Source organism: Catharus ustulatus, chromosome 3, assembly GCF_009819885.2.
Source record: "Catharus ustulatus isolate bCatUst1 chromosome 3, bCatUst1.pri.v2, whole genome shotgun sequence".
Classification (NCBI taxonomy): Eukaryota; Metazoa; Chordata; class Aves; order Passeriformes; family Turdidae; genus Catharus; species Catharus ustulatus.
In genome coordinates, this window is record NC_046223.1 from 86,352,495 (window position 1) to 86,370,006 (window position 17,512).

The window sequence follows — 17,512 nt, forward strand, 5'->3', positions numbered from 1 at the left end:
TGATCCTTGATATTTTCATACTGAACTGAGCACTAATTTGTTGTATTTGATACACATTGTTCACCATAAAGTTTGGCACCAGTGCAAAAGCATTGTAATGCCAAAAACCAAGTGTACTTCAACTGCAGCAAAGCCAGGAAAGAGCATTCCCGACAGCTTTGTATTTCAGCATAAGGTTGAAACATGAGAAGATGCAATTACGGGGCTAGATCTGCAATGCAGAAAAACACAGGCTTCTCAGAGTAGCTGCTTGAAGGGAAAATGATGAATCAAACAGGTTTGTATTTCATACAATTCTGGCATTGCTACACTCTATGTAATTATACATCGTGAAACACGAAGCTGAAGCTGGGTTTTTTTTTCCACACGCAGAGTACGCGGTATCCCAGCTACTAACGGAGCCCGAGGCAGCGGGCAGGTGCCACAAGGGGTAGTTTGGGGTTTTCTGGGTGTGGTGGCTCAACAAGGGATGCCACATCCACTCAGGAGTGCCAGACCCTGGCCCGAGTCGGAGCCAGGCTCTGCCTCGCTCGGTGTCCTTGCCCGAAGTGACCCCTGGGGATGTCCAGCGGGGACGAACAGGCACAGCCCAGGGCGCTGCTCTCCCAGGACACGCATCACGCCCTCTGCAGGTATTACACTTCTCAACGACAGGAGATTTAAAACTCTATGTAGGAGCTCGGGGGGACGTTTCATGGATTTCTCAAAGCGCCCTCTGAAGGCGGAGGGAGGCGGCCGGCAACCACAGAATGCCGTGACAGCAGGTTCCCCGCCGGGGCTCTGGCGTGAGGAAACAAAAGCTGCTACTGTGCATCAGCCGCTGCTGGCCCTCCATGTTCGGAGAGGTCACCGCTCCTCGTTCCCGGCGCTGGGGTCTCGGCCCGGGCTCGGTGCCCCGGCCCAGCCCCGCCGCGCTGCCGCACCCGTGCCGGCCGGGCGGACTGGCGGGGGGCGCTGTGGGCTCTGCGGCGGCGCTCCGGGCCGCTCCCTCTGTGGTGTGCGCGCCGTGGGCGGGGGAGCCGCTTCCCCTTCCGCTGCCCTTGCTGCCGGCGGGAGGTGACAGGACCAAGAGGCGCGATGTGGCGGAACGCGCTGGTGAGGCCCGGGGAGGGCGGCCCGCTGCCGCCGGCGCTGTGTGGGGCTGGCTCGGGGTGCCTGCCCGGCTGCGGGGCTCGGCCGGGCTGGGCGCTGTCCCTGCCGGCCGCTGCGGAGCGACCTGCGGGGGTCGGCGCAAGGGCTTCGGCTCGCTCCACGGAGTGCTGAGCTTCAGGGAATCGAGGGGATGGGGTGGAGTTGGGGAGCTCGGATACGCCTAGCTCGACTTTAAGGAAATATATTTTTTAGCGGGTTTATTTGGGGTGGGTAAGGACAGCAGATGCCTTGTCCCGTTCCTTGCAACCAGCATCACCTGTATGTTTGCTCGCCCCGCGGCTGCGTTTTCAGCGGTGTTAATTGTGTGGGGACGATATGTTGGCAGTGTTGCTTGAAGGAGGCCATCGTAGAGCTACCGGGGTTTGAGCCTTGACGTTTTAGCGAAGGCAGGTTAAAGAATTGTATATAGGTCATTGATTTTGGTAGGTCGCCCTGTATGATCAGTCTGTGGAAATGGATTCGAGCTCAGGACACAGCAGGGTGATTTAAGCTGTGTGTGTGTCAGGATGGAGGCGCCTCCTTAGCGCTTTGGAGGTTGTCTCCTGTGCTGGTGGCTCGCAGCAGTGACAGGACACAAACGCATTTGTTAAAAATATTGTTGTCCCTTTCGCTAGGGATAATAATATTTTTTTTTTTGTCCCGACACAGAAAGTGGTGCCTAAAACTGAGGTCTGAGGGGCAGAGGCCGAGATTTCCTCTGAAAGGGAACCTGAAGGTTATGCTGCAGATCCATAAATCCGTTGTCTTACTGAAAGAAATTTTCCTGAGTTTTTCCTTTTCAGGTGGCTAGTCAAGCAGTCCTTTACAAAGTTTGCTGAAAATTTTACTGAATTCAAAACTAGCGTGTTTTGGTGAAGTTTTGTGTGTTTGTTTGTTTTTAAAAGCCTTTTTTTGCTGTCTCACTTCTTTCTTTTCAAAGAATCAATTACTACCCAGTGTGGACAGAGCTGTAAATGTCACTTTTATTAAAACACTGTTTATCTTTTATTTCAGGCTCTTAGCCAGGTTTCCCGGAGAACCATAAGCACTGCTTCTCGCAGGCAGGCTGAAAATAGGGTTCCTGAAGGTCAGAAGCTTTTTCAGGTAATGAATGAGTTGAATAATGTTAGTAAATTAACAAGGTTTTGGTAGATAACAGCTGCATGTTTTTTTTCTAAAGAACTGGTCAGGCTCCCCTTTACAGCTGAAGAGAGGTCTCAGTATCAGTTGTATGACTAGAGCATTTGCAATTAGCGTTATTTTCTGCAGAAGTTGAGTATTTTTACATGCATGCTTGACTTACTGACTCTTTAGGGTTTTTTATACCCCATGTGAAATGATTTGTACTGGAGTTTCTCATCAGTATTGGATGGACAAAGTACTCTGAAGTGATTTGATATGGGGGAGTATGTCCAAAGAACAAACAGAGAAAAAGAGTGCGAAGACAGAAATACAGTGAAAAAGTAAACCTGAAATCTTACGTCTCTTTCTATAGCTCAGATGAGCACCATAATTTTTAATTAGGATGTGATACTACCGTATTTCTCAGTTATGAAAACTGTGAAGGTCTTAAGTAATTGGATTAGTTCCTTGAAAATTATTGAATCTTTAAAAATAATTTCTGCATTACTCCTTTCCTGATTGATAGGGCCACTGAGTGAAGTAGTAAAAGCAGAGAACACTCAAGAGAGTAATCCCAGCTGTGAGTCACAAGCAGGAGCTGTAGCTTCACACTGAGGATAAACTGGACTTCAGATCCGTGAAAGGGACCAAGTATTTTAGAAGCCCCACTTAAATAGTTTTAATATCTTACTGCTTTCTTTTCCCCTGAAAGAGAAAGCCTGTCTTGTTGAGACACTTGACTAAGGAGCATGGTGTTCATTGTGAGCCAAGGGGAAGGAAATGGGAAGGTGATGTTGGTGATGGGAGGGGGTCAGAGGTTCAGTTTCTGCCGCCAGAGATCTCTAGGCATATCTCTTCCTCCTTTCATTCCTTTCTTGTGGGACAGCAAGTTAAGCTGGAGTGGGTTGCAGGTCACCAGCACTGGAAGCTGGCTTGAAGTCCAGAACAGTGTGATCTTACTGACAGGGGTAAAGATCATGTGGATCTAGTGCTTACTTTTACTTTGGGTGGAGCAAAACAATTTCCTGTATGCCACCAAGTGACAGTACAGACTCCTCCCCCTGTTGCTCCTTGTAGCAGGGATTGACTATACTGGAGATGGATGGGAGGTTTCTAGGGATGTTAATCACATCCCATGGACCTGAGGGGTCTGGCTGCTGTCAGAAGTGTTCAGGCATCTGCCAGCTTTAGATATGAACTGTGCACATGATTGCTGTACTCCCCTAGTGAGTCATCACCTGATACCAGAATGAAAGCTTTCAAGACAGAGTGGGGTCTAAATAAGGGTCTGTGTCTTTTGGGAGTCAGAAAGATAATGTGGGGTAGTAATTCTTCCACTGGGTAATTGTAATTACATTAACACAATATTGCAAGAACTGCATACAAACAGTTTATTTTTGTCGCTTGTTTCCATTAGGAGGATAATGGCCTCCCAGTGCATCTTAAAGGAGGGGCAAAAGATTCTCTGTTGTACACAACCACTGCAGGTCTTACAATGTTTGGTAAGGCTAATACTGAAATATCTATGCTTTGATACAATTTCCAATGCACCAGTATTAAAATATCTTTTCTTTGGTACTTTGGTATGGTTTCAACACAGATGGTGTTTTCTCTGTAAAATAATTACACAATGTCTTCAGTCTGTTCTTTATAACATGCAAAGTTTAGAGAAGAAGAAACCACATTTGGACATACTGTGTATTCATTTGTGCTTTTTCCAGGTTTAGATTTTCATATGGCTTTTTCCCAAACTAAGTACTGTGGTGTGAATACACCTCCAGGTTTAATGTGTGGTGTTAGAGAAAAACAGAACTACTTCATCTATTCTGCAAAGGAGAAAAATGTAATTGTAGCACATATATGAACCAGTTTTCACACTAGCCTGACTCCTCTTAGTGATAGGTGATGCTCAGTGTACTGAGTTTTCATGTGCTGTGAAAACTAGCAGAATTATAACCAAGGTTCATAATACTGTATATATTTAACCTTTACGTTGCTTGGTACCTAATTTTGCAATAGCCTCTAACTTAAATGTGTTGATTGAACAGATTCTCAGTTCAGCTACTTTAAGAATGAGTAACAATTACTTCTCGATTGTGTAGGTTGCACAGACATGCTTCGCCCCACTTTTTTTTTTTTTCCTGTGTCTTCCTTTTTGTGCAGCCTATGGAAATGTATTTAAGTTTTTTTTTCTCTGAAATACGAATTACGAAAAAAAATTGAGATCTGGCTGTGGGAATGTATTTTGTCTGAAGTACAGCTGCTTATTGCTAGTATTTCTTCTGGAACAAACTGGAAAGAAATTCTGTGTGCTGATCTTAAAATATCTTTTCTGTCCCTTAATTCAGGAACAGCATATGCCCTTTATTTTCTGCTTATCTCTTCAATGCCCAAGAAGCCGAACTGATTGCATTTGAGGATGCCTCAGCAACTAACATCTCTTTGTCCAGTTCCCATGTGACTGTGGTGGCAGCTTATTATAAGCAGCTGACCTAACGATTGGAATCATACGTTGATTGTAACATGTAAACTGCAATCAATAAAGCAGTTTTATGTGGTGGCTGTCTGGACTGCATCATTTCTTTATGTGTGTGAGCATTTTTGGTCGTAGTGTTGCCAAGCTGGTGAAGAGGGCTTTACTAAGGTTGCTGCCAGAGAAGGCCCTCAGTCCGTCCCACTTCTCATCTCAGTTTGATGCCAGTGCCAGCCAAACATCCTCAGAGCCAGGAAAGGAGTCACGGGTCAGCAGGAGCACCTGCAGAGCAGCACAAAGGACTCACAGACATTCCAACCAGGAAGTCTGTCTCATCAGGGACACAACAGTGCCTCTGTGGGAATGCACACAGCTTAGGGAATGAATAGGAGGAGTTGGAGACGTGCTCGTACAAGCAGGGCTGTGACCTCAGTGGCATCACAGAGGAGTGATAGGATGGTGGCTCCTACAGCTCTAGTGCTGGGATGGAAGGACTGGCAAGGGAAGAGGAAGTGCTACCCTCTGTGTCAGTGACTGGCCAGGTGCATGGAGGAGTTGATGGGGCACTTTTGGGTCAGGATTAAAGAGGGGGGCAGGGACAGGTGACATTGTGGTGGGGGTCTGTTGGCTGCCCACCCAACCAGGAGGACTGAGTGGCTGAGTCTATAGACAGCCTCGTGGTTGACTTCACCCCAGTTTCTGTTAGAGGGACAACATAGCAGGGCATAAACACCACTTGTAAGGTACTGGGATGGGTCTTAATGGCTTCATTATGGCAGTTGTTGGGGAAAACCATAATGGAAACGTGTAACTGTGCATCCCTAGTTCAGTTTTACGTTCTTAACAGAAGTTGTGCCTTTTTAACTTTACTGTCAAGTTGCTACTTGTGGGTTATTATGCCTAAAGTCTGGTATTGACACTAATAAATAAGGCTTCTAAAAAAACCCAAATAGTTTCATCAAAGTAATCCTTTTGTTTCTCTTCTCAGGGAAACAGTGGAATTTTCAAATGTGAAAACAAGCTCAAAAATCTAGCCTCCCACTACAGTGCTATTTTAAGCCTCTTGTGGATTAAGTTTGTTTGCAATTGTTTTGTTTTTTTTTTTGCTATCCTGGAGAACCAGAGTATGCTTGTTAAACTTGAGGCAAACTGAAAGAGAAGGACAAGGACTACTCAGGACTCTAGTAGAACCAAAAATCGTAAAGAAAAAGTGACTGGGGGAGTAGTGCTCAATGGTAGCTTCTCTGCACAAGTGGCTTTGGCCAACTGCATGACTAAAAGAATAAGAAATACCTGTATGGATTTGTTGGAAAAGGATTTGGGAAGTGAGGATGAACATTGATGCCTACAAAGAAGAGAAACCTTGTGGCACAGTGAAGTATACTACACAGAATCTGAAGCAATCAGTCTGCTCTGTGCAATGCTGGTAAGGCTTCTGCTGCCATCATGTGCCAGGGTTACCCTCAAGATGTGGACCAAGTGATGGGCATCTGGAAGGCAGCATAAAGAAAGATCAACGTGCTTTAAAAGCCCACATCTTTTCCTGCTCACAGGGATTATGAAGAATTTTGAAAGGAGTAATTGTTCAAATACTCCACATTATAAAAATCCTGTGATGAGCTAGGCAGCAAATACATGTTTGTGTGTACAACTAAAGCAGAATGTGCAGCTCTAGGAAAATATAAAAAGAGAGCTGTGTATCCTCTCTATTGGTAAAATATCTGAAGATCTTAACTTCAACCTCCCTATGGGTATTATACGAGTAGCAGAAAATAAAATAAGCAACTTCCTTTACTCCTTGCTAATGTGAAAAAAGTTGTAACTATAAAGGAATAAAATGTCACTGATATGGAGTCACGGGCTTCTAGCAGTTAACACCCTCAGCTTAGAAGTGTGCCAGCTTTGTCAAAACGAAAAAAAAAATCCTTCATACTACTGTAAGAGAAATTAATATTCAAATAATAATCAGACTAAACAGAAAATTAAAGCCTCAGTACTGCAATTCCAGGTCCCACAATCCTTTCTGAGATTCCAGATGTACAGACCATCTTTTACTTTCTCCATTTGGAAGGTAGCTCTGAATATCAACTCCTAGAATGGTGCCCTGGGCTACATTTTCTTGGCTGCTGAATACATGTATGAATTCAATTATCTTGACACACACAAAAATTTCCCCAGTAAAAGTCTGAGTACTAATGATACCACACTAACACAGCATTGACTTCCTAAAAGACACCATGAAAAAGTTCAGAAACTCTCAGAAGTTGAAAAAAACAACCCAGAAAGATCTCTAAGTCTATGATCTTCATTGTACCTTTTTTTTTTCTTTTTCCAGATCCCAGAGTAAAAATACCACTTTTCTAATGTTGCTCACCTTAGCTATCACTGCTCTAAACTATGAAAAAGCATGATGAATGTTGGGGTTTTTCTGGCTTTTTTTCATACTATGCTGTCGCTCCTTACTCTTCCATTCCTTCTCAGTTCTTTTATGTATCAGAGCTGGAGGTTAACCTTCACAGTTGCTAGGGTGAATCAGACTTTCAGAGGCAAAATCAATCTGATCAACCTGACTTGACCCTAAATAAGGTATTTAGGGGATGAGTAAGTCAGAACTAATGTATCTTTTCATGTGCATGCTTGTGTGATTATTTTTTTAAGAAGTTCCTTTTAGCAATAACACCACCTTCTCTAATCTAACCTGTCTGAGCCTTTCCACTTCTTTTTTCAGTACTCAGTCAATTCTGCTGTAAAAATAAAGGCTTGTCCAGAAACATCATCTGAGGAGAATCTCTTGGCCGGACTGTAGTTTCTCTGAATGTAGGTATTCAGAGAATCACAGAATTAACTAAGCTGGAAAAGACTTTTGAGATCATTGAATTCAGCCTATATCCAAGCCTTCAAACTCAGAGGACAACACATACAGTCTGTGATACACGTTTTGGTCTTGCCTCAATATTCCTAAAGAGTTGTTATTATCCACAGGTTTTCTATTAGACTAACCGATCACAGCCTCCCCCAAAACACATCTACAGCTAGAAGCACACTTGTACCTATTTCCTCAGAAATACATATCCTCACCAAAAGTGGTCATTGGCTGGGATTCCTGTTTATTAGTTGTGACAAGCCAAATTCACTCTCAGGGAGTTGGAGAGGTACTTGAAGGAAGGGCTTATCCCGCTGAGTCCCCAGTCAGTCAGTTCAGAGCTCACATCCTCAGAGAAAACCAGTGTCTGTATACAACTCACTGAATTCTCAAAACATTCACTCCCACTGTATACAGCCTGCTGAGTCCTAGAGAAAACTGCTGAAGGGAGATGAATTCATCCTTTACTTATGTATTTCTTTCTTTGAGTTCCCAATCCACAAGTCTGAAACATAAAGATCTCTTCAGTCTGTTTATAAGGTGCAATCTTGTCATCTTCCTTCTGCCTCCATGGTCTTTTATTTTTTTATTATTATATTAACCCGCTTTAGTATTTTCATTCATGAAAATGTCTTTCCCTTGCTTTGTTGGGTCTCTGCTGTCTGCAAGAAGAGGCATGATGTTGTCTGGTGGGCATGGAAATAAATTGGAAAGTGGCGATGAAGTAAGATTCAGTAATATTTAAGTTTATGTATACCAGAACATGGAAGGAGTTACAATAAAAAAAAGACTGTAGGAGGCTTGGAGTTTTAAAGTTACCTGAGTTAAGGTTTCCTAAAGAGAATTGTTACAAATTAAGTATGAAATGAACAAGGTCACAGTATTGCTTTAAAAACATATTTCAGCATAAGCACTCTCCTCTGTGAACTACATTTGACTGCTAACAGAGTTGTAAAATAAGAGAGAATTAGAGTGTCTTGTGATATGTCAATCTAATAAAAGGGTATCCTTTACCTTAGAGAGATATTGGGGAATAGCTCTCTTGAGGCTGCCTGTGAAGCTCACCTAGAGATACAGTTCCCTGTGATTTCACCAGGAGCAGCAGAAAAATGTTTTCCTTGAAAGGTACAGTAAGATGTTCAATGGAGATATTTAAAATGTACTAATTGAATTAAACATTTTGTGGAGGACATCTCAGGCCCAAAGAGACATAGTCCAGTTTTAACAATATCTGAAACAGCAGGAAAAAAAACCCCTTTTAGATGGCTGTCTTATTTTTTCCATGGGAGTTTTCCCTTTTAGCCAAGAAATCTGGGCTGCACACAATCCGAAGTACATTATCTGTCCAAAATGTTCCTTATTACAGTTTAAGATTCTTCTAAGAGTTTCTATGCAAATCTTATGGTGTCATCCTCATCAATGTGACTGTACATGATTCATAGATATTTGGAGATGCTTTTGGGAATAAAAAGAGAGGGAGATTCAGTGCTGTTAGACTTTATTGCTGGTATTGAGACAGTTTGCTCCAAATAACTGTGAGCAGCTTCTGTTCCTACAGGGTTCCAAAGAGAAGCTTGTGATTCCATCAGGACCTTTAAGTTACTAACGTGTTCATCATCATAATAATAATAGAGTTATATATGTTTATGTAATATAAAAAGGGTTCTACATTGTTTCATCTCAACATGAACACTAACTCTGGATGACTAGTGCTCTGAGCCCTGAAGTATATCATGGAAAGGCTGACACACAGTCTTAACTATCATAGCACTATGCAAAAGGGAATTATATAATTAAAACATTATAATGATCTCTATTGCTCACTGAGCAATTACAAGTTCCACAGGAGACAGGCCAACTGTGTTATCAAGTTTTATTCAGTCATGTCTTAGGAGCAACGGGCACATTTTGCTAAATATATCGTGGTGTGCTAATAAGTGCTCCATGTGGAGCATTGCACTGGGATCACTGTGCCACAGAGCTGCAGTGCAGTGCACGGGATGTTAGCTCACCTCCCTTTGGCTGAGATTTTCAGAAAGAAGTGCTCAAACTTAGCCTGCTAAATTCATACTCTGACATTTACAAAAATAGCTTGATTTTTCAGAAGACCAATAACAAGAAATTATCTTCTATTAAAATAATAAAATAGAAAAATGTCATGCAACAACAAGAAAAGATGTTTTTATTTCTGGGAATAGTGCTCAAATTTATGAGCAGATTTCTGGGAAAAGAAGAGGGGAACCACAACTTTTGGTTTCCCTAGCTTAATTAATTGTGGGATGTAAATGCAGTTTCTGAAAGAAAGTTACAAAATGGGTGTGGTGCAGGATAGACCTCAACACTACGGCTGCTCTGTATATGATGTGTTTTACAGAGTTAGGCAGGAATCTCTGTCTCAATCTGTACCTCTCTGTTTGGGTCTGAGATCCTAAAGCAGAAAACAGATGAGTAGGACCTAAAAACCACATCTTTTGATTAGCTCCAGGCCCATTTACTGATCATATTCTGGTTCCTGGTAAATAGATATTTACATAAGTAGACTACAGAGCTTTGCACCAGCAGAAGACTTCACTGGCTGAAGTACCGGAGATGAAAAGTAAAACTGCTTGATCTAGTGCCTCAACTGGGGTGCCCAACACCATCTCAGATTATATTTGAGGCATTTGATTTGGGCTGGCAAATATGACAGAGGACCTGCAGAAGTCTCACACTTGCATTACAGCAAAGGGGAACTATCAGGAGGCCTGTGATACCCAAAACAGCACAGGGGGCTTGCCTCTGCCTCCTGGGTGATCCAGAACAGTTTAAGATGTGTCAGCATCTTAATGTGTCAGTGGGTCCTTGTCTGTAGCTGGCAGCTCCACAAGAGATCTCTGATGCTGCAGAGCCCTCACATGGCTCTAGAGCCTACTGTGATAGGAACAGAGCTAAACTCCTCAGACAGTGGGTGGCCAGACTGCTCAGGCACTGCTGAGGTCAGTAACTCAGGTCTTCATCAGCCACTGAAGTTTAGATGCTGGGCTCATATGCGGGCACCTAACATACCATAACCCAGAGCCAAACGCCACCTGAGGTGACCATGCAGGACAGAGCAGTGGGCACAGCCAGTGTTCCAAAAGAGCAAAGCTACAGAGGTGGGGCATGTGTCAAGGAGTGCATGTCCCCTGCCTGCCCTTTCAACCACTCTGGAGGTTAGCGAAGCAGACTCTAGAGTTCTTATTAGAAAATAAGGTCCTAACAGCTACCCCTAGCATAAAGGGACCTCATCTTGCAGCAGCTGTTCTTAATGGGGAACAAGATAATGATGTAGTAAAGCCTCATGTTGTGATGTGATTTAAAAAGGAAATCCCCTAATTGCATTTCAAAGGGCACTGGGCAGAGGGTAAAGGAGCAACAGGTCAGATTTACCAAAAGCCTATTTGTTTAAAAATCCTAAGCAGATAAATCAATTAATTTTTTTAAAAAAATTGATAAACAAATAAGAAGCATTGAAGCTAGTAGCAAACACATTTCTTTGGATAAAAATTACATGCAGAAATCAAGACAATGCTAAACCCAAGTTCACTAAACTGGGCTGACTGAAAGCTAAGAGAGTAGTGAGGCCAGCTGGAGAGCATCCAAGAGATCGGAGGAAAGGGCATATGAGAGGAGACATTTTAACAGCTTCAAGTGAAGCCTCTCAGCAGGCTGTAGAGGTGTTGATACCCGGGAGAGAGACTCAACTCCAATAGGTGAAAAAGGCTGTCAGCAAAGAGTACATGGGAGCTTTCAAGTAACCTTTAAAAGTAGGAACAAAAGCCAACGGTTTTCTATTTGCACAACAGAGTGCTTCTGATACTGAAGCACAGGGCAACATCTATTTATAATCCAAATAAATCTTGTGTTCTGGTATTTGGAACTGTCTGTATTCAATGCATTGGGAAGCAGCAGCCACAAGGCTACATTAAAAAATACTGATTTAGATCTGCATTGTTTTGGTTCATGCATTTTCCTCCTTAGTCACTTGCTAATAATGGCTTTTGCAAAACAAACAGGTTTCTTTTTCAAAGCTGGCTCATGAGGAGTTCATAAATGTTGTGACAGGTGATACCTAGGCTGTGCTTTTAATGCCTGAGAGTTAAACTCTTGTCTGACTCTTTTTTCCATAAACCCTCAAAGTTTCCAAGAGTCCATCAATATCTGTGATAGGTGACATGCAGATGACAGCCCCAGATGATAGGACCCAGGAAAGTATATCTAGCTCCTTGGGTCTGTTGCATTCCCTCACCGTGTCCTAGCCCAAGTTTTGCCTCTGGTGCTCTTTATTTTGCAGAGGAAAAAGCTGTTATGAATGCCACAGTGTGCCAGTTTGAATATGAAGACACTGAGATTGAGAAGCTGGAGGGAGTGGGGAGCAGGGATGGTGGTAACCATGGAATCCATTTCCCATGAAGTTTGGAAATGGTCAAAAAAGCTATGTGACTATTGTATGCAGACATACTGTTACAGCAAAAGAGATTTTAGCAAGACTGGTGGGATCTGCACCTCTGACAATCACATACAAGAAGGATTCTCCCAGTTTGGCTTCTTTGCTTTCTGTCTGAGAGTTTGCAGACATGCCAGTTAAGCAAGCAATTTTTCACAACAAACCAAGTCTATTTTTGTGGAATCAAGAGGGTTGGAACTTGATGATTCTTAAGGTCCCTTCCAACCCATACCATTTTATGATTCTCTGATCCAAAGGTACAGGCTTCTCTGGTGTAGTTGTATTTTATTATTTCTGATGGCTGTGCTCATAGTCATATTCTGGACAACTTGCAACTCACTTAAGTTATTATCTATTGTCAGCTGCTACAAAACAGCTCCCCAAAGTATGCTGTTAGTACTAAGTATGGTATGGAGAATTTCTCTTTGAAGTCCTGGGGTACTTGAAATAACAGGTCATGAACTAAATGGCCTCTAGGGATCTTTTCCAACCTCATTTACTATGGTTCTGTGCATCCACATCAGACTCACTTGTCAGAATGCATAAAGTTTTGAGTGTTTTCCTGCTGAACTGAGGATTTGGGGCTGACTTTATATCCTCTAAACCTCCTTGGAAAGATACGTATTGGGATAGAGTGCAGCAGCAGCTGATTATTCCCTCTCAACAGCTTTCCTCCAACCTGCTCTTCAGTCAGAGGACTCATCACATCCTCAATGCCTTTTGTACGTGTGGGGGAGAGAAGGCCAGCACTAGCAGTTGGCCTAATGAGAAAGTATTGAGTCATAAAATTCCCCCATCATTAATTATTCCACTGTCTGCAACAAAAGGATCAGGTCACTCATTAGATAATGCAACCTGTATTTTCAACAGCTTTGAATACTTTGCTCATTCAGACACAAGCTTATCTTCTCCATAAGACTGCCTGCCACCTACAGAGCTTGCTGTCCCAATAGATACTGATTTTTTTAATATACAGAAGTACTAAGAAGAATTAGCAAAATGTTTCTATTCAGAGCTTGGCACTGTGTCTTTTCAGAATTTGTTGCAGATTAATATTGAGAGCTTCTTCATAGGAAGAAATTACTTTGCAGTAGTTGAAGTGTATACCAAATAGCTGAAGTATACCAAATACAGGGAAACCCATGGCTATTAACCCTTCAGCAGATGTTGGATCCAATTATGTACTCAGTGAGCACTGTACTATAATGTTATGCAAATAGCAGCTAGTGGCTAGTGATTTCTAAAAATATTTTAATTTTTAAAAATTATGGGTTTTCTCAGTGAATCATCATTCTTTCACCAAGGAACCCTCAGCTACATGAAGAGGAACGCTTAGATCTGCATTCACAATTATTCGTGGCTAGTCCATTGCTGGGACAGGAACAATTACGTTAAAACATACAGTGATACCTGAAAAATATACAGCCACCGTCCTCAGTTAGTTTATTTTCTTGTCCTCTTTAATCAAGCAAGATTTGTACTGGTTTCATAGAGGAGTGCTTCCTGAATAGGTAAGGACTCTGTCATGAAATAATGAACCAGCTTCTTTCAACTTTATTTAGAAATGTTACAAGGTAAAGTGTGTTTGTGTATATATATAGGACTATAGGATCATTTCATTTATTTTTCCCAATTTTAGTATTAAAGATCTATTTTTTTTAATAACTGACTACAAATAAACTGGACTTTCTCAGACTTCCAAACTCCACTAAATGCCAGCTTCTTTCTATTTATAACTCTGCTTTTGAAAGATTTGTTTACTTTTCCAGTTCTACTTATCTGGAGCCACAATAATTAACTTTCAGAACATTACACGATGGGAAAAAACAGTTACACAAATTAGAGAAAGGAAAACATACCTGATAAGGCAGATAATTATTTCATGGCTGTCACACTTTCCAGGAATGCTGCTTCTGTAGTTGTTCCACCGAATGAGATATTTCAGATAGCACCAGTCCTCTCTGAATACTGCTAACATAAGAAGCCAATCCTCATTATGAGAGGTCAGACTAATTCTGCTCTCTGAATACCAGCTCTGAAATAAACTTAACCAAATAAACAAACACCAGACTGAGTTTTTCTCCTGCCGTTGACTCCTCTCATAGAAGGAGGAGCCTGGTGAAAGCAGTTTAATATATTCTGTCTTTCTGCATTTTATGAGTGCAGATATAATCCCGTGCCATATTGGTCTTATGACTGATTTATAAGGCAATAAAAATATACCAGAAAGGCTGTCCGAATGGGCTTCTTAAATGTCTGTACTAAGGCAGTGTTTAATTTAGATGCACTGTAGTGATAGTTGCAGTGATAGACTGATCAGCAAAGTACCTCCTGGGCAGATGTACTGTACTGACTGCAAGTCAGTCAGCAGCACAATTTTGCTTGTATAACAACACTTAATGTTTAATCTATATATTGTTTGATGATCAAAGAGCTGACACTTTTTTTTTTATTCTTCCTCTGTGCAGAACATATACTGAAATGAATATATACATATGAATAACATATTTACCATATTCATATGTAAAGCACATGCAACTGTCAGGACAACACAGAGGCCGAATCTAGTGTGATAGCCACATGGAAATGATATTCAAGGTTTACAGTGCTGAAATACACAATGTCCTGTTTTATTCTGCCCTGGCAATGGAGTTTGAGGTAACAAATAAAAAAGAAGTGTCAGAAAGACAAAGTTGCCTGAATTACTCTAGATCCAAAACCATTTAAGAATTTCTAAGAAATTCCTGGTTACCTGCAATGTTACTATTACATACCTATAACAGAAATGGACAATATTATTAAAAGCATAAACATTAATTTAAATGTTGATTTTTGTATTTAAATCTGTCACTGTTTCAGTGTGTTCAGATTAGATAGCAAAGAAAATTGTGGAGTTGGAGTGCAATGGTCTTAATGTGTTTAACACTTGTCTAAGAAACAAGCAGACAGGAGAGTGTTAGTAAATGTTTATGCATTTCAGAAATGCCTTCTGCATCACATACTATGTACTCAGACTATGAATGTACATAGCAACAGTGCTGATTAAAAACAACCCATTTAATTACTGTGATATATGGAAGCACACACTCTAAATGCAATTTGTTGGAGTATTTTGCACATAAATGATCTTATGAGAGTCATGGTTAGAAGAGTTAGAATAAGGAGTTAAGGATAAGAACAAAATCCTGCTTCCCTTGGAGTCAATTCGTTGTTTGCTCTTGTTAACTCTGAATCTTATTTAGTACAAAGAAATTAAGCAAAGCTGGTCAGCTGAGAGGAAGGGGAGATACTCTCAACGCAGCAGTGAGGGAAGGTGTATGAGGTTCTTGCAGACCTGAGAGACCCCTTGCTTTCAAAATCTCCGCTAATGTAAATCCACTTGTAGTTTACACCAAATTATTTAAACATTTAAAAACAATATTTCTGAGTGATTCAACTTTTGCGTAGAATAATGCATATTTTCTTCCAACCTCATTTTTGCATTAATTGCTTTTAACTATTAACATAAAATCTTGGCTATCCTATGATGAAAAAACCTGCATAAGTATAAAGTATACTGTATAAAAAACCTGTTGTAGTGCACAAGTGATAAAAATACCTCATTTGCATTAATTCACTTCTTGTGGAAGGATATTTCATTGTAATCGCTGATGTCCATTCTTCTGAAACTATTTTCCACACCACGTTAATACTTGTGTTCTTGCTGTGTTCATTCAGGGAACTAAATTTTAAAAAGATATTATTTCTTAGAAATATTGCTTTTCTATATCAGATCTGGATAAGAAGAAATCCAGTTCCCTATGCCAAAATGATGCCAAAACAGAAAATCCAACTCAGCTGGGCAAGGGGCTTTAATAGGTCAAGAGTTTTATCAGCAGAGATGTTGCTTTTGGAAAGTGCATTCTATCAATACCAGACAGCTGAAACTGTGCCGTGTCCCAAAGAGGAGCTGACTCACTTCCAAAGTGTCTGGAAATGTCAGCGCATGTCTTCTGCTTATCACTTTCTTTTCAGCATTTGTGTTCTTGTGTAGATGACAGGTCTGCTGCAGAAATGCAGCTCTGGAGACACAAGTTCTCCTGCCGACAGGTCCTTGATCTCCCAGTCCTGCAGAAAAGTGTCCGGGAACGGTCCTCTGATAAAATATTAATCTCTGCTCTCGGTCACTTCCATCCCGGCTGGAACCCCCGCGATGACTCTGCCAGTCACGTCGTGCACGGAGCCGAAAGGGACCGAGCTCGGCCCCGGCCGCTCCGAGCGGGGGTCCCAAGCTGAGGCATGGCCCCATGTGTCCCTCTCTCCGCCCTTCCCGGCCCTGGTTCCCGTCTCGTCCCCACCGCGGTGTCCCCGGGGGCCCAGCGGACAGACGGACAGACGGACGGTCGGTCTGTCGCTCCTGCCCGTCGCCGCCACCGGGGGGCGCTCCGGCACCACGGATGGCACCGGTGCGGCGCTGGGGCTCCGGGACGAGCGGGGCTGCGGCTGCGAGAAACCCGCAGCTTTCCCCCTCCCTGTTGGCCCCTGCTCCTCGCCCGTCTCTGTTCCGCGTCCCAAGTTTGCGCACCTGCTCCTAGGGGACGGTGACAACCCGCGTTTTAGCCCGGAGGGGTCCCGGAGGAGTCTCGCCCGCCAGCGTTACCGGGGATGCCATTCCCTACGGGTGTGGGAGCAGCCCCGCTGCTGGCGCGGGGTCCCTGGGCTCTGTCTGGCCCTCGGGCATTTCGCCGGGTCCCTCTCTGGCACGGCGCGCTCCAGAGGCCGGGACACGACGGGTGAACCCGGACAGGCTCCCGAGAGCGAGTGATGGGAGACCCTCGCGGAGCCTGAACCCCAGCGGATTATGCGATTGTGGAAGGTGAAGTTCCTTAGGAAGACCTAGAATTTCAGAAAAGGGCTAGGGGCGCGGATTCTCCGCGGGGTCCGAGGGAGGGTCGGTGCGGCGGTGCGCCCCGTCCCTCGGCCCGGGCAGCCGTACCCCCATCGCCGCACGCTGCGCCCGGCACCCCCGGAGCTCTGTGCTCCAAGTAAAACACCCATGTGGCGGAGGGCTGTCGGGGAGAGTGTGTATTTAATGTATGTTTAATGTATGTATGGCTGCACAGCGTTGAGGCCAGACACATCTGAACTGTGTCAAAATCATTTTATCACCTTTGCCCTCAAGGCTCCCGGCCGCGCCACCGGGAGTGCCCGCGCTTCTCTGCGAGACTGCCGGGGATCAGCCCAGCCTCGGGTCCTCCGCGGGGGCTGCGGTGGAAACCCTCGCTCGGGGACACCCTCCGCGCCGCCGTCCCTCGAAGCCTGCCCGGAGACTCAGTTTTTCCACTGCCCTGCCGTGTCCTCCCCGTATGGGAAGCCTTGGGGAGGGAGGGAGGGGGCGGCGGGCCGGGTCCCTGCCTCCGGGCGCGCTGCCGCCGCGGCTCCCGTCTCATGCCGCAGGAATGCGCGGAGGTATGCGCCA

General features: G+C 43.5%; 1 protein-coding gene across 1 annotated transcript; it reads left to right on the forward strand.

Moving 5' to 3' along the window:
• The first annotated feature begins 985 nt into the window (after positions 1-985).
• Positions 986-4,811, forward strand: LOC116994753 (cytochrome c oxidase subunit 7A2, mitochondrial). The gene is made up of 4 exons (XM_033056674.2): positions 986-1,095; positions 2,146-2,235; positions 3,671-3,755; positions 4,602-4,811. The coding sequence occupies exons 1-4, from the start codon at positions 1,078-1,080 to the stop codon at positions 4,658-4,660; spliced, it is 252 nt and encodes an 83-aa protein (XP_032912565.1). The 5' UTR covers positions 986-1,077; the 3' UTR covers positions 4,661-4,811.
• The last annotated feature ends 12,701 nt before the right edge of the window (positions 4,812-17,512 follow it).